A 23204-nucleotide genomic window follows, 5' to 3' on the forward strand; every position below is an offset into this window, starting at 1 on the left:
CCGTTATATACATAGGTACGGCGTATGTCTGGCAGCGAGTCTGGTTATGGCTAGCTCGAGATAATCTAGCTACTAGTCTAAAATACAGGTTTACATTTACTATTTTAATACACTATCTTGCTGCATTTCATCATAGAGCTCCACGCAGAGCAACCGGGTTTTTATGAGAACAATGCTGTTACGTAAGACGAAGAAGAAGCTCGCCCTAGGCTACTTCATTGTACTTATTGCAATTCGCCATAGCATATCACGCGTTACATGACTTTAATTCAGTATTTTCCGATTTGAATATTAACGTGTCCTATTCCTACGAACTTACTCGCATCTCTAATTCAGCAATCGCTACACTTCTACCCCTGAAATTGCTCTATTTTTATTTCAGGTCCATGTGTGATTTCGCTAGCAATGTTTATCTAAAATGGCCACCTCAAATTGTAGGTTTTTTGCATGCTCAGCTCACTTTGACAGCATTTTATCATCATAAAATAAGATAAGATAAAATAAGATTTAATTAGTGGTGTTAAAAAATGATGATAATAATAAAAGACATGATAATGTAAAAAAGAGTACAACCCAGTTTCGCCTTTCACCTCTCAACAAAAAGATCAAAGGTCAAATTGCTGGTTCTACATGGGTCCAAAATATAAAAATGGTCCGAATTTTACTAAAGAAGTGTCAAAATGTTCAGTTTCATAAACCAATTTAAATAAAGATAAAATTGTACAATCCAGGATGTTTCGTTACCTAGGTAACACAGCAAAATAGGTCAATAGGCCTATTGACCTTGACCTATTTTGGTGCATTATTTTGGTAACGACACGTCCTAGAGTGTACAATCCTATCTTTATTTGCATTTGATTTGACCAAATCTATCTTGATTTTTTTGGAAATCTTTCACTCCTTCCCTCTTAACTTTCTCTGACTTTCATTGGCTAAACTTTCTTTTAAATGTAGATGCACTCATCAAGTAGTCATGGTAATGGAATTATCTTGGGCAGAAAGATGCGTTACATTATAACAAGTATGGAGATTTTGTTACTGATCTATATTGGATATCGTCTGCATGAAGTTGATGTAATATGCGTGGATTTATCTGAAAAGGTTGATCATCATCCTATGAAGATGCAAAAGGAAGATTGGATTCAACCAGTTTTGCGTATCGACGGATTTAAGCATAATATCAGTGGATTTACACATGTAAGATACCATTGAAGATAATTATTATAAAGTAAGTTAAGGGATCTGGAATGAGCGTTTTGAGCGTTTCGACAGTATTTTTTGTGGGATATGAGAGCACATCAGACATATCGAATTGCATTCTGAATACGGAGAATGTCTTTCTGATATCAAATAAGTTTCATTTTTTGAAATTCACGATATAATACAAATTTTATAACAAAATATTAAAATTTGATATTTTTCACATTTTTGATATATAACAGTCCTCGAAGCTAATTTTATAAATCTAATGATATATTCTTAAGTGTAGCTGGGAGGAAAAGCCGACGATCAATTAAAAATTTTGACCTTTCATATTGAAGATATGGATTTTTTTCCCAAAAAGACCAATTTTTTTTTGGTTTTTTGGGAAAAAAATCATATCTTCAATACGAAAGGTTAACATTTTCAATTGATCGTCGGCTTTTCATCCCACCTACATACACTTTAAGTATAAACTAGACTTAGCTGTGGTCTAAGACCACGAACACAGCCGTGTTGTGACCCTTTAATGACCTTTGACCCCCAAAATATATGAAAACGCCCATAGACATTGGCTAATGTCAACGCATGTGTGCACGTGGCTTCACTTTGCCATTTTACTTGTGGCAGAAGGGGCATTTTGAAGGTTTTTCGTCTCAGACCGGAAGTGACCCCTTAATGACATTTGACCCCAAATAAAAAAATACCACATATGAATTGGGTAACCACAAGTCATGTGTGAACATACCGTTACTGTCCTATGTTTTTCTTAGCAAATAAAAACTTTTGAAGGTTTTTCGTTTTATACCGGAAGTGACCCCTTAATGACCTTTGACCCCAAATCTGTGTACACCCAATAGACACTGTCCCACATAATTTGTGGAAGAAGATGCATTTTAAAGGTATTTCTTGTTATACCGGAAGTGACCCCTTAATGAGCTTTGACCTCAAATAAAAAAATACCACATATACATTGGGTGACTGCGGATCATTTGTGAACATACCGTTACTGTGCTATGTTTTACTTAAAAATAAATATGTTGAAGGTTTTTCGTTTTATACCGGAAGTGACCCCTTAATGACCGTTGACCCCAAATCTGTGTACACCACATAGACACTGGGTAATAACAATGCATGTGTGCAAGTGTGGTCGGTGTCCTACGTAAGTTGTGGGAGAAAATGCATTTTTAGTTGAAATCACGTTTTTGACCCCTATGACCCCTGCGTGACCTTTGACCCCACGAGTTTCATGTGACATGTAGGGGCACGGTCAATAATCACTGTGACCAAGTTAAGTCAAAATCGATGTAAGCATGTGAGTGCTAGAGCAAATGTAAAGGTTGACAGAAGAAAGAAAGAAAGAACTAGACTTAGCTGTGGTCTAAGACCACGAACACAGCCGTGCTATGACCCCTTAATGACCTTTGACCTAAAATATATGAAAACCCCATAGACATTGGCTAATGTCAATATATGTGTGCATGTGGCATCACTTTGCCATGTTATTTGTGGCAGAAGAGGCATTTAGAAGGAATTTCGTTTTAGACCGGAAGTGACCCCTAAATGACCTTTAATCCCAAATAAAAAAAAACCAGAGATACACTGGATAACCACAATTCATGTGTGAACATACCGTTACTGTTCAATGTTTTGTTTAGCTAATAAATATTTTGAAGGTATTTTGTTTTATACCGGAAGTGACCCTTTAATGACCTTTGACCCCAAATCTGTGTACACCACGTAGACACTGGGTAATGACAATGCATGTGTGCAAGTGGCGTCACTGCCCTACGTAATTTGTGGGAGAAGATGCATTTTAAAGGTATTTCGTTTTAAACCGGAAGTGACCCCTTAATGACCTTTGACCCAAAATTAAAAAAATATCACATATACACTTGGTAACCACAATTCATGTGTGAACATACCGTTACTGTCCTATGTTTTGTTAAGCTAATAGAAATGTTTGAAGATATTTCGTTTTATACCGGAAGTGACCCCTTAATGACATTTGACCCCAAATCTGTGTACACCCTATAGACACTGGGTAATAACAATTCATGTGTGCAAGTGGCGTCACTGTCCTACGTAATTTGTGGGAGAAGATGCATTTTAAAGGTATTTAAAGGTACTAACGTCACGGCTGTGTAAAGAAAAAAGACACAGCCGTGACTAACGTCACAGCTGTGTAATAAAGAAAGAACCTGTAAGAAAAAAGACACAGCCGTGACTAACGTCACGGATGTGTAATCATCAGATTTATAAAGTTTACTTCGAGTACTGTTTTAAAAATATCAAAAATATCAATTTTTAATCATTTGCCATAAAATGTATATTACATTGCGAATTTCAAAAAATCAAAATTATTTGATATCAGAAGGACATACTTCGTATTCAGAATGCAATTCGATATGTCTGATGTGCTCTAATGTCCCACAATAAATACTGTCCAAACGTTCATACCCCACCCCTTAAGTTACTTGGCATCCCCGGATATGAACCTTAGAACCCTCGAGTGCCAAGCACAAGATCAACCTTATTGACCCTCGGTTGTCAAGTACAAGATCACCGACCGGTAGCCATGGGTCTTTCGCTGGCGCTGACCCGGCATCACATGGGATGCATCGGTGTGCAGTGGTTTTGCTTTGTCAGATTTTATAGAGTTAAGGTTAACACAACGAGCAATGTAAGAGGCTTCTGTGGGACTGTTTTATCTCTCATCCAAAGACTTCATTGAAAAATTCGGGTGTGGATAATGTGCGAGTTGCGAATGCGAGATGCGAGTTCGAGTTGCGAGTTGCGAGATGCGAGTTGATATTTGTGAGTTGCGAGTTGAAATTTGCGAGTTGTTAAAGGAAGTTGCGAGTTAGTTTGCGAGTTGCGAGTTGACATTTGCGAATTGAAATTTGTAAGTTGCGAGTTGAAATTTGCGAGTTGCTAAGAAGAGTTTCGAGATGTTTTGCGAGTTGTTCACTAATTCAACACATGTCAACATTCTGAAATGAAGATTAATTAGATTACTTATATTAATTAAAGACTACATGCACATGAGAGTATTGACAGTTGCTTTGAATATATTTCTCCTTATGATACATGTATGATAGGCCGATATCTTTAAAGTTTCAGGTGACATTGGGGTGATGTTTTACAAGTACACATTGTCTGAGTCGAGCCTAGTCGATTCGAATCCGAGTCCGAGCCAAGTCCGAGTCCTTGTATCAGAGTCCGGACTCCAGACCAGGGCACCAAGTCTGAGCCAGCAAAACGGGGATTTGCCGTTTGGTCTAATACCATTTCGTCTAATATCCATTTTGTCTATATCCATTTAATCTAAACCCATTAGGTCTATAATCCAGTACGTCCAATAATCATTTGGTCCTATGACCATTTGATCCGGTTATCATTTAGTCCGATAACCATTTGGTCTAATCACCAATAAGTCTAAAACCATTTGGGCTAACAACCATTTAGTCTAATACCCATTTGGTCTATAACCAATAAGTCTAATAGCCATTTGGTCTAATACCCATTTGGTCTACAAACCATTTGGTCTAACAAGCCATTTAGTCTACTCACCAGTTGGTCTACTAACCGATTGGTCTAATAGCACGTGTGAGGCCGCATAGGCGCAATAACGCCATTACACATACTGTGAATGTGAGGTCATAGTCCAGGGTCACCGTGGTCTTAAAGGAGCGCGTTTCATAAACAGTGTAGCAGGTCTATAGACGAATCCAAGTAGCCAAGTCATGGTCAGGATTTGGTCGGACATCTTTGGGTAGCCGCTAGCACCAACCTGATGTTTTGAGCGTCCAATTGTGCAAATAAAATCCGCCTAACACCTAGAGAAGATGCAAGGACGAGGAGGGTTAATAGAATAATAGCTATAAATATAATGGAGATAATTCCGCAGGTAATCCCGTCGCATCTATTCATACATATAGTCCTTTTGTTCGCAAGTACGTCAATGCATAGATACCGCGTATAGTTAATCCGATTATTAATACTAAGTATGTCACTTCAACAACGAATAGACCATGCTGTGTGTTTTGTCGAAGGGAACTGTATTGTGTTATTCTTTTGTCTACCTGTGTTTTCGCGAAAGGTGTAAAACAGGTGATGGAATGCAGTTTAAAATTTCCGCCAAGGCCGAATAATTTCACATTTTGAGTGCATTGTAGCCGGCGGCTACCCAACTAAAGGCTGCTAGTCAGGTGTAGGAATGCGTGAATTTAGATTCGTCTATAGGCCTACATGTATTATCTACACATAATTCCATATGCAAATGACAAAAACATGAAAACATAATTTGTTTTAATGGTGGAATGGCAATACCGGCAAATGCCCTTCACCCGTGGCACCACAGTGATGCGTGATGAGCCTATTATCATATTAACCCTTAAAAGACCGAGGAAAGAAGGACAAATAGTCCGGAATAATGTCACTTTCACTCCAGTAGGCACATTATACAATACCTGCAGGCTACATGTAATAGTCTTCATTGTTTTGATATATCAATAAACAATGATAATTCTATTAAGAATGCATAAGATTTCATGCACGTAGTATATGTTTGTTTACATGTGCTCATCTCATTACACATGCTCGCCTCATTATACATGTATTTTCAGCCCGTATTCAGTAGTAGACGAAATGGCAATTTTTTAGACGAATTGGCAAATAGACGAAATGGTATTAGACTAACTGGTTATTAGACCATAGGAGTATTGGACCTAATGGTTATTAGACCAAACGGTTATTAGACTAAATGGTCATTGAAAAAATATTAGACCAAATGGTTATTAGACTATATGGTTAGTAGACCAAACAATATGGATATTAGACCAAACAATATTAGACTAAATGGACATTAGACTATATGATTATTAGACTAAATGGCAATTAGCCTTTCTGGTAATAGACCAATTGAATATAGACGAAACGGGAATTAGACCAAATGGTATTAGACCAAATGGCAATAGACCAGCAAAACTATGTGAACTGAGTCCAGCTCAAGTCCTTACTCAGTCCGAGCCCATGTTCAAAATTAAGTTATGACATTATATCTAAGACTCCAAATAGTCGATAGGTTGCGGGTTCGAGCCCCACTGAGGCCAGTGTGTTGTGTTCTTGAGTAAGATAGCTTAATTCCCAATTGCTTTACTCCACCCAGGTGTAAAATGCTGGGGGTAATCACAATCTGAGCTGCTGGGGGTAATCACAATCTAAGTCGCTGACAGTACCACCTGCGCATCAGTTGCGGACTTGGTGAAGCGGAAATATTCTGATATATCCTAATGGCAGCGGAATTGTTGAAGTGTGCTGATAATTAGGTCATGCCTAGCTGAAGCACAGTAAATGACCAACATTTATTTTTATTTATTTATTCTGAATTTTTAGTGTACACAGCCACAATGTGTGCATGTGTTAAATCGGTAAATATGGCCCTGTCTGCACAGGTGTACACGTATACGTAACAGATACCCCATCCTACATACATGTAACAATATGAAACCTTTGTGCTACCTGCTACATGTTATAACTGATACAATGTATTTTCTGTGTTCACATTTCACCTAGATTTTAAGGTGGCTGGATCGAGTTCAGAGGTGTTGTTTAAATAGATGAGGAATTCAATAGGACATCCATTCATAAAAATAATTTGAAGTGATAACTGTTAATGCAACCCATCTATTAATTGTATTATGCTTTGGATGGTATAATTGCCAGCTCATTGGTCATGTGTTTTTGTCCGTGGGCAAAGCACCCTCTTTTCAAACTTTTTCCGGGATCTTTATGTCCTCTCTTTAATAAGAGGACTTTAGCAACTAGGGATTTGGTTGCAGGGAGGGAGTCTCGTCCGTTTGGTCAAATGTGTGTTCTTTTTATATTCATTAACCAAGCAAACACAAAATGTTTTACAGAAAACGTTTAAATGTCGGGGTTATATAAAGGGTATAAAAACGTTTTAATAACATTCCAAAAACACTTGTGAAAACTTGATACAAAACATTCTAAACAGAACGTTATTTTAGGGTTGAATAAATATTTTCCCAAAAATATTTGCAATAACGTTTTAAAACCGTTTTCATGACCATTATACAACCCGACATTTAAATGTTATTTAAACGTTTTGAAAAAAACATTTTAAGAACATTTAACTGTGTTTGCTGTGTTTCCTTTATTTCTTGTTGTTTATTGTATAGGCCTATATTTTACATCTATGAGCTTCACTGTAATTCAGCTTTTAGCTACGAGTGTGTATGTATAAACCATGAATAATAATAATAAAATGACCAAATTTTTATACATTTTACTCTCACCGAATGCCCCTTACTATGAAAGTGACACCTATACACCACTATCCATTTCATATTGGATTCGTATTCAAGTGCTCCTTTAATTGTGTAACAGAACATGGTTACTTTACATGATTTAATTAAAATCAAAATTAATCCTCTCACATGTATGTATTTCAAATATTTCTAAAAATAAATTTGGATACTAATAATAGTGTATTTTGTTTCATTGTCAAGTGGTTTGCCGAATACAACAACGCGGTGAAATACGTATTTCATTTATTGGGCTACAGGCTGGAAATAAACGGAACGGTGTTTCAAGACGATGGGACAATAACCGACCGTATTTACAAAAGAGGTGTGCCATGGACCGTGGATCACCCGGAATCGCCAGATAAGGTGAGCAAAATTATCAGTGGAAACACCAGTATTACTTCAAGCGGGGATGGGGATTGGGGTGTTGGTGGGGAAGGGCTTAAGTATCAAAGTTTCAGCGCGCCGTAAATAATGTACTTTTTATTTTACAGCTAGCACTACCCTAATTTGATATGGATAATATTTCGCCGCGCCGATATTTATTAATTCTAGATATAACGCGAATGTCAATGACAGGCCTAAGTAGGCCTATATAATAGTCCAGCGTTTTTCCGTCGCGACCAAAGATATTAGTATAGGTTTGTTTCTTAGAGTCCGCATTTTTTTTTTACCTCCCTGCATTTTTCGGTAGTCTGCTGCGGTGTCGACGTTTGTTGCTGCAAAAAAGGCTGCGGAAAAATTCCCACTGCGTTTGTGATTGTGACAACGGTAAAATGCATGTAAAACGCCCGTCATACTTTCCTGCCGCTTGCCGCTGCGGCAAGCAGCAGGGCGTTTCAACCAATGACAAGCCTTTATTGGTTCTATTTGTCTGCAATGCCCGTGCGCCACGCCGCTCAGCGGCAAGCGGCAGGGTAGTATGAAACCAGCATAAGACATATCCAGTTGCGTACCCAGCCGGGGGAGTGCCCATTGACAAATAATAAGAGATAAGTGCCAATCAGACAAAAATAAAAGTTGAAAATCGGGAAGGCAAAGTAAAAGAAAAACGGAAACAACCCGTTTCCATCAAAATTTACCCGATCATGCACCAAAATAGTGTCAAGTATCAATTTTCACAATTGCCAAATAAAGACATTTTTTAAAGACTCGAAGTCTGTGCGGTCTCTCTAATAAAACCATCTATCTAACGGATCCTGGGTCAAAATGATATAACCTGGAATTTTTTTTCGTCTTTGCCTCAAAATTTATTTTGCCCACTGACAACGAAAGCTAGGGAGCTGGATACGCCCCTGAACATATTCGGGCCTAGTGGCCTTAAGTTTGGTCATTTTTCAATCTATGACTTCATCTAAATTTATCTGTCAGCGAGTTTCGGTTCTCCGCTGCGATTGTCGGTTCTCCGCTGCGATTGTCGGTTCACTGCTGCGATTTCCGGTTCTCAGTTACCATTTCCGGTTCTCCGTTGCGAGTTTCGGTTCTCAACTGCCATTTTTGGTTCTCCGCTGCGTTTTTGGTTCTCCGCTGCGAGTTTCGGTTCTCCGCTACGAGTGGTCAACCGATATTAGCTTTGTTCAGTGATTTCTTTTTCGATGTTTGTTGTCGCGGAAAATGCTACATCCAAATTCGTTCGCGATTGTGACAACAATAAGACGCGTGTGGCCTGAAAAATGGTTATTGTTTTCAATCTATGACTTCATCTAAATTTATTTATTATATCTTAGGTTATAGACATGATACCTGGCTTGAACGAGTACGTTACTTACAAGGCATCACTGGTTACACGAGGAGGCAAATACATACCAAAAGGGTTTCATCTACCACAAGATAATAATAGCTTTATGGAATACGTAAGTACTACGAGATAAAATCGGTTATATTTTGAGTTAATTTTAACAGTCAATCTTGTCTTGAGTACTGTTTGAAAAATGACTATATATCCCAGTAAACAAAAAACATTTTTGAAACGTTTTAAACGGGTCATATTTTGGGTTTTGGTCTAATAAAAACGTTTACTAACGGGTACTACACCCTGTGGTAAATTTGTGACTATTTTTGCATTTTTTCAAAAAATAATAACACACTGGTAATAAAAGTTATGTATATTATGGGGGCAAGGAATCCAATTACTACACTGAAATTTCAGTGACTCAAGTCAAGCGGTTCAGTATAGGAAACGAGGTACATCCTAGCGGTACCTTATTTCTTATCATAAATAACAAACCGCTTGTCTTGGGTCATTGAAATTCCAGTGTAGTAATTGGATTCCTTGCCCCTATAATATACATAACTTTTGTTACCACTGTGTTATTAGTTTTTGAGAAAAATGCAAAAATAGGCACACATTTATCGAGGGGTGTAGTACCCCCTTAATAACATTAGATATCGGGTTTTATAAGGGCTATGGAAAAGTTTTAAAACGTTTCGTATGACAACACATTGTCAAATGTTGTCAAAATTTTATTGCAACATTTTTGTTGCAAATTTTTGTCAAATATTTCGTCGACAATTAACCGGATATAATTATTCTCGTATCTAGTCAGTGAGTTGCGTAATGCGCAAGCACGATACGCGTATACGGCGAGGTATGCATATAAAGGCGATTCGTGTAAACCGGGCCCGTAAAATGCACGCGATACGTAGTACGCGGAACAGTTATCTAATTTTTGTAATGTTTTTCTTATTTTGCATTATTAATATGTATAAAAACGTCATTATTTCAATATTTAGAATGATTTAGTGGTATGATAAATTAAACTCGGTGTCATACTGGGTTCAGTTTTCGGCTTCACTTCGCGCACGATATTTTCCCGTACCATACCTCCGCTGATCCTAACAACTAATATTCTTGTTTAATGAACAGACTTCCAAGCCGGAGAATAAGAATAAAATATGGATACAAAAGAATCCGCGACACAGGGAAACCACGTCAGAAACTTACAGGTAAGGCTTAATCAATTAAAAATATTTTCAGTATAAAAATCTACATGTACAAGTTGAACTGTTAATAATTAATAATAATAATAAATTTTGGATTTATTCACATTATTGGAAGTTTTATAAATGCCACACTCAATAACCACCTTTTGTGAAAAAATGAAGTGAATCGCAACTACCGTTAATTTTTGCGAGTCTTTTCTATGGTATTGTCCGGCAAAGTATTAGACTATGCCATTGTCGAATTTTGGAAAATATGTTATTATTATTTAATCATGATGAACTCATTCCGTTGAACTCAAAATTATACTGAAGTTTGTTAAACATGTTAAAATTAAAGTGTTCGATAGTAAAATGGTCATAAAGAGTTTATAATTAGATGATTAGTGACAATAAAAGTTGTCGAATGCAACATATCTTGCATAATTATAATGGCTAACTTCAAATACTAAACAATTCTGATTTTGGAATCTACCAGTTTATTGATCGCGAAAGCCCGAGTAAAAAATCCGACTATGTACATTGGATTTTAAGCAGAACTTTACCCCGTGACTTTGGTCTCTAAAACACACTGTCAATCATACTTGTTTATCAATCCAATTTAACCGCAAGTACTAAGCATGGTAGTACATGACGCTCTAATTGTACGTCCATGCAGGCGGCGGATGACATAATCGAGCCGGCAACTTGTGAAACCGCCCGACCGTATGGCATTTTCCAATATAGTCGGTTAGTTTTGTGGGGTTCATTATCGAACCCCAACGGTTTTAGCTTGTATTTATATTATTTATCAACATGGGCCTATTTGTTTGTGATATTTCAAGCGTTTTAAAATTTCAAAATAAGTCCATGTACCACTGAGAACTTTCGCGCCACCACAAACGGGCCGGAGGATTTAAACAAAAGCGAGATCTGGGCGACCAATCACAAGCCAGATCCATTTAAAGATGCATTACATCATGGCCAATTTTAGTTAGGCCAGAAATTGGCCTACAGGCGGCGTAGGAAGTGCAACACGTGACGTACGAGGCTGGCGAAGATACAGGGCTGACAGCCCCATTCAAAATACACGGTTAGCAATTACAAATGGAAAATTAACATACTTGCAGTGGGGTACTTTGTCGTACCCCGACGGTTTTAGAGTAAGATAATTTTGCTTTGACACCACATAACAAATTTAGAATTGTTTGTGACGATTTCATGATTATGTGTTAATCCAATGGCGACCTCAAAATTGGCGATATCGCTTCCATCACCGCCTGTTGGCCTAACTCTCCATAGAGTCCCGTGTTAAGAATCTTAACCGCAACTCAAAGTAAATAGTCCACTTGGGAAGCTAACAAATAGAGGGAGTACGGTGACTGAAAATATCAGACAGGCGGCATATGACACGCAACACGTGACGTACGAGGCTGGCGAAGATACAGGGCTGACAGCCCCATTCAACACTACACGGTTAGCAATTACAAATGGAAAATTAACATACTTATAGTGGGGTACTTTGTCGTACCCCGACGGTTTTGGAGTAAGATAATTTTGCTTTGACATCACATAACAAATTTAGAATTGTTCGTGAAGATTGCACTAAATGGATTGATTCAAGTAACTTATGGTACCCGACGTTCTACAGGGTTTTTTTTAAAATTGAAAAGAAATGGGGTTTCAAATTGAACTTTGGAATTTGACAAGTATAAATCACGTTGGGTATAAGGCAGTGCTAACAATTTTCTTTGATGACTTTGACCACAATTTTTCATTTTTTTCAAATATCTTAAAACCAATAATCTAAGCTAAATTGAACAGACAGTAGTCTTAAAATACTAATACCAATTCAAATACCAATAATGATTGCCAGTATGTTGTGTTTTATTTTGCTGGAATCGGCTATATATATACGTATTGTTTACTTTTCTAAAATAATCGTTCTTTCGCCAACAGAATTGGATATATCAAATGAAAGCCTGGTTCAAGAGTTTATCCAGCACCCTTTCCTCGTAACGGGTAGAAAATTCAGCCTCGGAGTTTTGGTAGCATTTTCATCTGCTAGACCTTTGCGGGCGTATGTTTTGGATAAGTTCATGATATTTCGATATTGTGACAAACTATATGACCCTACCGATCTTTCAGATCCTCAGACTTACGTTACGGACGGCATGGAAAGAGGCGCTGGCGGCCATCCTTTGGACAAGCCTGATGTGGAGGTATAAAATGGACAGATTATCACAGTCGACAGCACCATAGAAACTTAGAATTTTCAGCTTTTTTGTCACTTAGAATTTTCAACTTTTTTTTTTTATAAAGTAAGCTTACCTAATTACGTATATTTTGTCAACACCCAGCATACACAAAAAAATGTTTTTAAACCGTTTTAAACAAGTCATACTAGTATTTTGGGTTTTGGTTTAGCTAGCTAAAAACGATTTAATAACATTAAATGTCGGGTTATATAAAGGTCATGAAAACGTTTTAAATGTTTTCAAAATGTTATTGTAAACTATTTTTTGCAAACATTTTTTGTCAAATATTTTGTCAACACTTAAATTAACATTATGTTAAAATACTTGCATTAGGTTATCAAAAAGTTTTTTAATGTTATGAAAACGTTTTATACCGTTTAAATACCCTTTATATAATCCGACATTTAAACGCTTTCTGACAATCTTTTTTAACCTTTTGCGAATGATGTCGAAAACGTCTTGTGTTTGCTGGGTATTCATTCTGTCATTATGCCTATCATATAATATGACGACCCATGGAAGTATGATGGACGACACAACAATGCTAAATAATTTGCTATGCCTCTAGTAATGAATGGAGTGATTATCTTTAAATAAGGGAGCACCAATATTGGTGGTCTACCAATGAATAACTTTTCCTTTTTATTTCTTTTTAGGCAGACTTTCTAAGCATGCTCCATTTCGACAGGGCGTATCATGTACGTACGGTTATGGAAGAGATGCTGCTTAAAAGTAAGTATACATACATCAATGGTTACTTTGTGAGTTCTCTTAAGGACCGCGGAACCGAAAAAAAAATGCATGACGTCAAACTGAATAAACCCAACAAACACAAACATTTTTGACATAATTTACAAAAGGTTAGAAAAGTTTGCCAGAAAACGTTTAAATGTTGGGTTATATAAAGGGTATATGAAGGACATAAAACGTTTTGATAACATACTGCAAATATTCTATTTTAGTTATTTAAGTGCTGACAAAATTTTAAAAATATTTTTGTGGTTTTCATACAAAACGTTTTCTTGACCTTTATATACCTGATAAATGTTATTAAAACATTTTTACAATGTGTTTGCTGGGAATTCACGCAAAGTTTATGTTAGGATAAAAAGGTCAAGTATGCGCTTAAAGTTACATAACATTGTGGGGAGTTGTAAAATTTCAACAACAAAAAAAAATGATAAAAAGTTCACAAAAAAAATTCAGACAAAAAATTTTGAACAAAAAATTACATAAAAATCTCATGATGACGTGGCTAGTTAGCATATATGAATTTTTATAAGCGAATATGAATTAGATGCCGTCATTTTGGATCGTGAAGTTGAACTTTTGCCAACGTTAGACACAGGCGATGCAAAACAAACGAGAGAGACGAAACATTTTCTTCTTTTTACCTTTATTAAGGGAAATAAGTCAATGATCAGGTAAATGAATCAATAAGCATGTAAATGAGTAAGGAATGAGTCAATGAGAGCTAATGAGTGGGGGATGAAGAGGGCAATGCAGTGCTTTTTGACCATAATTATCAGTGGCGTAGATTTCTTGTTGACATTGGGAGATGGAGTTGGAAAAATTTTCTTGAAGTAATGTGAATCCAGCCCCTTTTGTCGACAAAATAAGTCCATGGTACAAATGCGAAAAATTTTGCCATATTGAAGCAAAACTGGTGAAATATGGTACAAAAGTGTAATAAATTCGGCACTTTTGGGGCTAAACTTGCAAAATATGACGTTAATTTGGTTAGAAACCCACATACAGGCGTCAACATGGGGGGGTGAGTGTATGGACCACCCCTGGCAAAATATTGGGGGATTTATCCCTTCCTCGGGATCTACGCCTAAGATAATTATCGATTATTTGCCTAGAGGGGAATTGCGATATAAAACCGGTTCTCCTATCCCCACCACCACCACCACCACCCACCACCACCACCACCAACCCACATGCAACAAAACGCACTTATTCGTCAAAATGCGTCGATTACATAAAGAAATGCGTCAAAGCGTAAGGCATTTTTGCTGTATGTGGGGTGGTGGTAGGAGGTGATAGGTGAACCGGTTTTATCCGGGTCTATCGCAATTCCCATTACTATCAAAATGCCCATTTGTTTTTTAAAAACAATATTCAACATGGGTCCGCGAAAGGAAATATTCGATATTTATGGTTAAAAAGCGCTGCATTGCCACGCTTATTTCATTGACTCATTTCGCTGCTCATTCGCTCATTCTACACTCATTTATATGCTCATTCACTTCTCATTGACTCATTTCGCTGCTCATTCGCTCATTCTACACTCATTTATATGCTCATTCACTTCTCATTGACTCATTTCAGTGCTCATTTCACCGCTCATTTACTCATTTCTTTAAAAAAATTTAACTTGTCAAAATTCACGATTGAAAATGATGGTATTTTATCCACATTCGCTCATTTTTATTCAGATATGCTAATAAGTCACGTTCTCATGATTTAACTTTTGTGATTTAAAAAAAAATTGTGAAAAATCTTTTCCGGAGCCGGAAGTAAACTAGGAAGGCTATAGAAAGTATCCTAATTTCCTGGACATAGTTTTGAAAAAAGGTATAACCTCAAAAAAGTAAACGAGAAGGGACGTGAAACCTGTTTATTTTTTTATTTGGCCTTACTGATATTTTACTACATGTTAAATTTTGAGGTGATATAATAAAGAGAACCATGTCAGTAACAGTCTAATTTCTTCCCAACAGGAGGAAAGGATTCCTCGTCATTTCTTCCACAGATCTTTGATTCCATCAGAGACGTTCTTAACACGTCTTTAGCACACATGCTGAAACACAATGTTAACACAGAGTAAGTATACCCAATGCAATCATTGGCTTGAGTGAGGTCATGGGCAGGGACAAGCAATTTGCGCGGAAATTTTTTTCCGCGCAATTCCGCGCAATTTAGGGATACATGATTTGCATTGAAAAAAAAGTTCAGCGCAATCTACGCGCAATTGGCTATTTTTTCCCGCGCAAATCGCCTGTCCTTGGTCATGGGGTGCGGTGGGTACCACCACCATCAACATTTGTTGTACGTGCGCCATTTTCCATTTATAGCTATTTATGGATGCTACACATACTTGCAGCTGTTTGTCAATAATGATTGTAAGATTGTACAATGGCTAATATTGCTCCTGCGCATAAGTTTTTCTTAGATTTATAAATCTAATTTAATCCATATCCTTTAGGTCTCGTCCCTACAATGATACAAATCTGTTTTAAAAGTAGCTTTTTAATTAATACTAGTAAAAAGAACAGCACCACTCAGCATGCAAAAACGATTTCTGCCGTCTACAGGTTATCGTTATAAACTGTCGCAAAACCGAGAACCATATAATTACTTAGTTTTTATGTGTGTTTCTTTCAAGTGCCAAATATTACCAGTACACAAGATGGGACTATGTGGTCGACGAAAATGGAAAGCTACATCTTATTGAGGTACACTTGAACATAGTATTACACAGTGGCGTAGCTGGGAAGGCCTCTGGGATTTTTTCCCAGGGGGAGGGGGGAGGCAAGCCTGTATGGGGCGGGGGCCCAAATCAACCCACCAAAAATGGGGGGGTAGGTGCGGTGGTGCGACGCACCCCATCGAAAAGAAAGTGTACTTTCAGAGTAAAAATATCAAAGGAAAATAAAAAACAAAGGGAAATAAGTTTACATTTTGCAATACAGTGGCCCAAGAGGGAAAATGATAAACTGGGTTATTACTTTTTGAAAGAAATTGCGCGCTCCACGAGAAAAATTTGCTTTTTTATTATTAATTTGGTTTTAATAGAAATGAATTTTGGCCATAATTCTTACTATATTCCTGGCTAAAGTGCGCGCGAAGCGCGGTAAAGATTTCCAATTTTAGCCCAAAATGACGGTAAATTTTACGTAAAGGCCAGTGCGAGCGAAGCGCGCAAATTGAGCAATGTTACCCTATTTCGGTCCAAAACATGGTGTTTTGGGGAACATACATTAGGCAATTTTAGGGTCTGGGCCCGGACCCATCTGGTCTAATGGTAAATCCGGCACTAAGTTTGAAATAGCTCAATGGTATATGACTAAATCGGTCAATTTTGTGTCGATACTGACAATTTTCGGTTGGGGGATGCAACAAGAAAATGTCGTACACAGCCTTCTTGACCACATTTTTCGACTTTTCTTTTTGGGTTGGCCCTTTTATTGTTTTTTATTAGTCAATATACTGCTCCTATATGTGCTTTTGTGCAATTAGCATTTCGAAAGCTTTTTATTTCTTTGTCTTTGTTTGCCCCCCCGGCAGCTACGCCACTGGTATTACGATGGCGCTGCAAACGTTGTTATGTGCATAATTCAAATGATCGCAAAATATTAGTCTAAATTGCGTATGGTTGAAATGTCTCGTTGCACGCGAGAATCTACGGGATGATCTTGACACATTGAGCCGATCGTTCCCATTAACGATGAAAGGATTGAACGAATTGACACGCATTAGTATTACACTCATCGACGATATAGGCGCTGGAATTATACATTTTCCAGTATTTGCTATTGATGTTACCAAACTCCAAGCCTTTACATCAGATGTGTGATATAAGACCCTAATATTTGAGTTTTGCTTCTTTCTTTTTTCCAGGTGAATATAAACCCTCTCTTAAATGTAAAAAAAGACAACCCTTCATATTTGAATATTCTGGCTTACGTCATTCTGGACAGGATGCTTCGTGTAATGAGGATGGATACATTGCACGAGTTTCAAGACAAAAAGTACGTGACTATTATGGTGTGGCTCGGATTGACTTGGAAATGTCGGAGAATTTTACTTTGATACATATTGCGAGGGTCATTTAAGAAGTTCTACCTCCATCGTCACATTTATGTTATCTTACGCACCAGGATGTTGAAATTACCTAAAATTATTATACTCTGAAATCTTAGCTACAAAATAAAAGTTATTTGATTAAAATGTGATTTGTGGTTCTTTTGTAAAGCGAATATAGATTTGGTAAGTCGGAAACGGTATGAAAACAAAGAAAAAGGCTAATTTTGATTCTAAAGGTGGCTACATCTATGTAGAAATCATTACAGATTTACATCTTCAGAATAGCCTTGATATTGACCCCTTTCCATAGGCATGATAGGTTGATTTCGATCGGGTGGGCACTTATTGGTTCAAGCATGAAGTCAAGTCATTTGGGTCATAAGTGAAAATCAGTCATTTTTTGTATCTTGTAAGGATATTAACAAATCGTTCATCTTATTTCTACGTCAAGATACACCCATTACTTAAAATAGGACATAATTACAAATTACCCTTAAGCGTGGTCTACTTCTGGCAAATTCACTAACATGTGTGTGCCTGTTGAACCCTTCGATGTTTTCTTCTCATATAAAACGTGTTTTATTTTTGTTTTGAAATCCCTAGGCATGTCAGGGAGCTCAAATAGGAACAAAATATTAATCCTGAGTAAGCAGTTAGACAACTGCATCTTAATATAAACATTTTTATGGAGATTATCCAAAGCTACGATACGATGCTTAAAATTTGGCTTCAGTTCTTAACCGTTTCCGATGCATCAAATCTGTATTCGCTTTAATCAACATATCTAAACAACCAAATAATTACATTTTCATTAAGTAACTTTTATTTTGTAGCCAAAATTAAAGAGTATAATCATGAGTAATTTCAATATCCTGACATGTAAGATAACAGAGATGTGATGATGGCGGTAGAACTTTTGTAATGACCCTCGTATTATCCTGTTGAAATATCTGTATTTAAAGATCCGTGTATATATAACCCTTGCAGTAGATTATAACAACATCCCTGCTAGCCCAAGAATATTTGGTAAAAGGTGGAAAAAATTCATAAAAAGCTGAATTTTTCAGGACAGGTCCATACCACAAGGGGTAAACACTAAAAGTCCCCGGAAGTCCTCCTTGTGGCGTCCAAAATGACCGCCATTACATAGTTTATTAAAAGGGCATTTCGTGATCCACAGAATAATCCCCCCACTTTTGAGAATTTTATACCACTATGACCACTGGATGGAATCCTCTGGCTACATAATATGTACAATTCTTGCAGATTAATTCGTTTGGCTAAAATATCGTGTAATTTGAATTATGTACTGGTACACCAGAACGAAATTACAACATATTGTCTATGGAGCAGTGTAATACACATAATCATACATAACTCGCAAACGCAAAATCGGAATCAACTGAAATTTTGAGAATCAGCTTTTCCCTGAAAAATATCATAAAAAGTGATACTCCTTGAAGGGTGCACACCACTAAATAGTCCCCATTGACTTTCTGTACAAACAGGGTCCGGGAAAGCGTCATTTTCTTGACTATATAGCGACCCAGTTCTTCAAAACCTACCCTTTCTGCAAGTTAAAGGTCAGATGAAGACATCCATTGTAGAAATTATATACGCAGTCCAGCATTTTTTTCCAGAAAAATACCGACAACTTACGCCATCTCACAAATAGCTTGGTGTTTCTGGAATGTAACACATTTTGAAAGCTTATCCAAATCTTCATAAAAAGTCGGATCCTGCTCATTTTTCACAGACAATCTATTTTTCAGGCCTAAATGAAGATTAAATATTAATCCGGGCCTAATAGTTGGGGTTTAAGCCTTTTCTAATGTATTACATTGAGTGCAGTGCCACTTTCATATTTTCGAAACACTGATTCTTTTCCTCCCAGGGTGTAGGAGACTTGTATTTACTGGTATGCACTCTGAAGTAGTCTCAACCTAGCATGCCTAGTATAAAATGGTATCAGGTTGAAATTTTCAGGAAAGGTCCATACGAATGGGGTAAATTACATAATATAGGTCCTGCAAGTCCTTCGTATGGAATTCAAGATGACGTTCAAAATGGCCGCTATTATATAGTTTACTATAAAGTTAAGTAGACCCAGCCTAGTATAAAATGGAATTTTGATGAGGTCCACACGAACGGGGTAAATAACATACTAAAAGTCCCCAAAATCATTCTTGTGGAATTCAAGATGGCGTCCAAAATGGCCACCATTACATAGTTTAATATGGCTTAAGTAGTCCCAACCTGGTGTAAATTAAGTGATATCAAGCGAAATGTTTAAACAAAATATTACTCAAGTCATAAAGATTCAGAAAATGCATAGTTTACCTATCTACGGCGTTATAAGGAAAAAGGTCGGAATTTGAACATGTGGAAAAGTTCTTCCGATTTTGATGGTCTCAGATTTTTAGACGTCTTGTAATAGCAAAAAAGAAAAAAGAATAAAAGAAATCTTTCCAGGAAAATTCCTATTGCATGGCTAAATGTGCAGTACATTAGTCGCAACTCTTCTTATGTGCCTGTAGGGCCTCTTTCTTGCCGTCTCCCCTATTGATGGATATCAATGTATTAATTATGTTTCCTTTTAGACCATCTTACCTTGTACGAGACAGCGATGTACACGTTTACGATCACATATGTTACACATCTTCATGTAGAAGCTCGTGTCAGCAAGAGGTAGGCATATATGTACGGAGTAACTAACTGTGCTAGCTGTGGCGGGTCAGAGCAGTCGGGAGGGGTGATTTGAGAATAATTTTAAATGTAAGAAATTGTTCGCGGCCATCGCGTCGTGTTTGCGCGATGGTGGGGTGTATGTGAGGAGGGGGGGGATGTGCCATTCCCAGAATTGAGTTACTTTGCAAAATTAAGACTGATTGAAGCAATTTGGTGGATCATTTTGGCACCATTGTGTAAAGTTTGTTCTGAAAAGGCCTTATTATTAAATTGTTGCTTTAAACATACTGAAGTGTATGAGTTTCCAAAACAGAAGCAAAAACGGTCACTTGTTTATACATACGCAGGAGCTGTTTGAGGGGGGAGGGGTGTTGCAAAATGAAGGCCCAACTGAAGTCATTTGGTGCTGCATCATTTTTACCATATTATCATTGCTTTAAACAAAAAAGCACCAAACTCAATTTGCAAAACTTTGAATGTTACACTGGTCCACTGTGTCAATTGAGACTCGCAAATGAATGGACTGATGTTGTAGGCAGCATTAAGTCCGTCTTGATATTGACTTTGGCAATAGCGTAGCCGGAGGCAGGGGGGGGGGGGAATAAAAGAAAGACAAAACGGGTACTAAAAGGGGGTAAAAATGAAAGACAAAAGTACCCCTCTGAGGCAAAAGAAAAGAATCAAAGAACCCGTTTCCAACCAAAATTCACCCCGGTTATGGGCTAAAATAGTGCAAAATTATTTTTTATTATTTTTACGCGCGCATATTGTCCCAGTAAAGCCCTTTTGGAAGCAATATTTGTACAGTTTTATTTTTTATTCTTTTGCAGGTTTAACCAAAGGTGGCATTTTTATATGGGAATTTTTTTGAAACATGACTTATTGAGCAATTGAGCAAATTTCCCCAGTAAAAATGACAAAATTTTATCAATTGCTTATAAAAACAACCCTTCTGTTCACCAGATTTGCCGCTTATGTTCACAATGTCTACCAGATAAACAAAGAACCATACTGAAAGAAGTACTTTGGGAACACACAAGGAGAAGCAGTATGAGACTGGTCTATCCTGTTGTAAATGTAAGTGCACTTGAAAACAAACAAAGCAGCAAACCAACTAACAAAGCTAGGATAACAAAATAAATCACCTTTGGCTCCGATTTTGTGGACTATTAAAATAAGATACTCGTACATGTCCAAGTGAAATTGTTGCTATTATATACTATGGAATTTGTGTAAGGAGCATTTTGAAGCAAAAAACACGTTTTTTGGCCAGAATGCCCGTTGGATGACCTTTGAACTTTGAAGTTTGTCATGTGACATTGTGGCACCTGCCAATGGTACAAATGATCAACTTCGGTCAAAGTTGACAAATGTATATTGCTATTTTTTGTTGATTGCCAGAAAAATAAGAACAGAATAGATGCGGGAAATATTTCAATGCACGATGTATTTTGTAAAGGATGCTTTGTTTTTTACAGAACGGCATAATATAACAAAATATGTATTGTGAAGCCACGCGTTTAGCTCCCTCTCAAGAAGTTGTGCATTACATACATACATAATAACGGTTATGTGCGAGTTTTATTACAAATTTGTGTTCTGTTATTTTATTAATGGGCCTTTACACTGTCAATGTAAACTATATAGAAATGAGAATTCAATAAGGCAGCCCTTAAGGTGGTACTCAAAAAATAACTACACACTGGTAACAAAAGTTATGTATTAATTATGTTAAGAAATGATGTATATAATTCCCATTTTGAAAAAAAATGCTTAAAAATTGGGAATTCCCAGTGTCCCTAAAGAAGACAAGTTTTTGGGAATTCCCTAGTCTAAAAAGGCATCTTTTTCTTGGGAATTCCCATGTCTTCTTTAGGGTTGTGAGAATAATGGCCATTTTTTGGGAATCCCATGTCTTCTTTAAGGGGAGTGCCTTTAATTTCTGGAATAGCCCATTCTAGCGGTACCTCTTTTCTTATCATAAATAACGTACCGCTTGTCTTAAGCCACTAATATACATAACTTTTGTTACCAGTGTGTTATTATTTTTTGAGAAAAATGCAATAGTCACAAATTTATCAAGTTAAAGGTCCATTGAAAAGAACAGAATACAATAATGATAAAATGCGTACTTAATGCTACTTGACCAAGAACGAATACTTCAGAAGAGGGGCTATAGCCATAACAACAAACGCCCTATAAATAGTGGTTGTGAAACGCGGATATTATTTTTATGCCTAAAAAGGTAAATTTACACTTCTTACTACACATATCCATGGTAAGTAATCGCTGTTAGAGATTCTTACTAAAGTCAGCTAACAATATTCCCAGTTTTACTATTACTCTTATTAAGAAAACATCATTTTTTGTTCACAGAAGGAAACAGATGAACCCGGATCCACATATTATGACCACCAAACGGATGACAATAAACTCACAACCGATTGGATGCGACGCAAATGCAATAGAGATGACTATTGGTGTAGTGTCTATTAATGGTTGAAAGTACTTTGTAGACATGATTATACACGACTGTTTGGATGTGGCACAAATGCAAGAGATACAGCAATTGATGTATTTGTACTCACGGTTGTTTGATGTATATAGAATTGGCTTTATTATTAACTAAATGCAAACTATAGATGGCACCTATTAAATGGGCACAGCAATTTGTCTCAAATATGAATGAATTTTAAGAAACATACGGGATATCATGAACCATTGACCTGACGCCATGATAGTAGGATCTATTAGTCGTTTTATATACAATATATATACCGTATTGTCATAATACCAATATTTGTCATAATATATAATGAGTAATATTTAGCATCGTATATGTGCAGTCCATATGCACAAACGAATACTGATCTTTATGATAATCAGGTTTTTGTACATCTCATATAACATGTCACGTAGGAGGTCATACGTGTTGACCTTCATCTATTGTATTTGTTCATATGTGTATGGAGAGAAGAAACGCCATTAAAACTCCATC

General features: G+C 36.9%; 2 protein-coding genes across 2 annotated transcripts; both read left to right on the plus strand.

Moving 5' to 3' along the window:
• Positions 1–968: 968 nt before the first annotated feature.
• LOC140166836 (uncharacterized) lies at positions 969–13375 on the plus strand. The gene is made up of 5 exons (XM_072190325.1): positions 969–1197; positions 7734–7895; positions 9257–9382; positions 10396–10475; positions 13363–13375. Exons 1-5 carry the CDS (start codon positions 1003–1005, stop codon positions 13373–13375), a joined length of 576 nt encoding a protein of 191 aa, XP_072046426.1. The 5' UTR covers positions 969–1002.
• On the plus strand, positions 13367–22722 carry LOC140165389 (probable tubulin polyglutamylase ttll-15). Its single transcript, XM_072188704.1, has 7 exons — positions 13367–13438; positions 15433–15535; positions 16098–16167; positions 17333–17463; positions 20119–20206; positions 21170–21283; positions 22583–22722. Exons 1-7 carry the CDS (start codon positions 13378–13380, stop codon positions 22700–22702), a joined length of 687 nt encoding a protein of 228 aa, XP_072044805.1. The 5' UTR covers positions 13367–13377; the 3' UTR covers positions 22703–22722.
• The last annotated feature ends 482 nt before the right edge of the window (positions 22723–23204 follow it).

Source organism: Amphiura filiformis, chromosome 12, assembly GCF_039555335.1.
Source record: "Amphiura filiformis chromosome 12, Afil_fr2py, whole genome shotgun sequence".
In the NCBI taxonomy this organism is placed as follows: Eukaryota; Metazoa; Echinodermata; class Ophiuroidea; order Amphilepidida; family Amphiuridae; genus Amphiura; species Amphiura filiformis.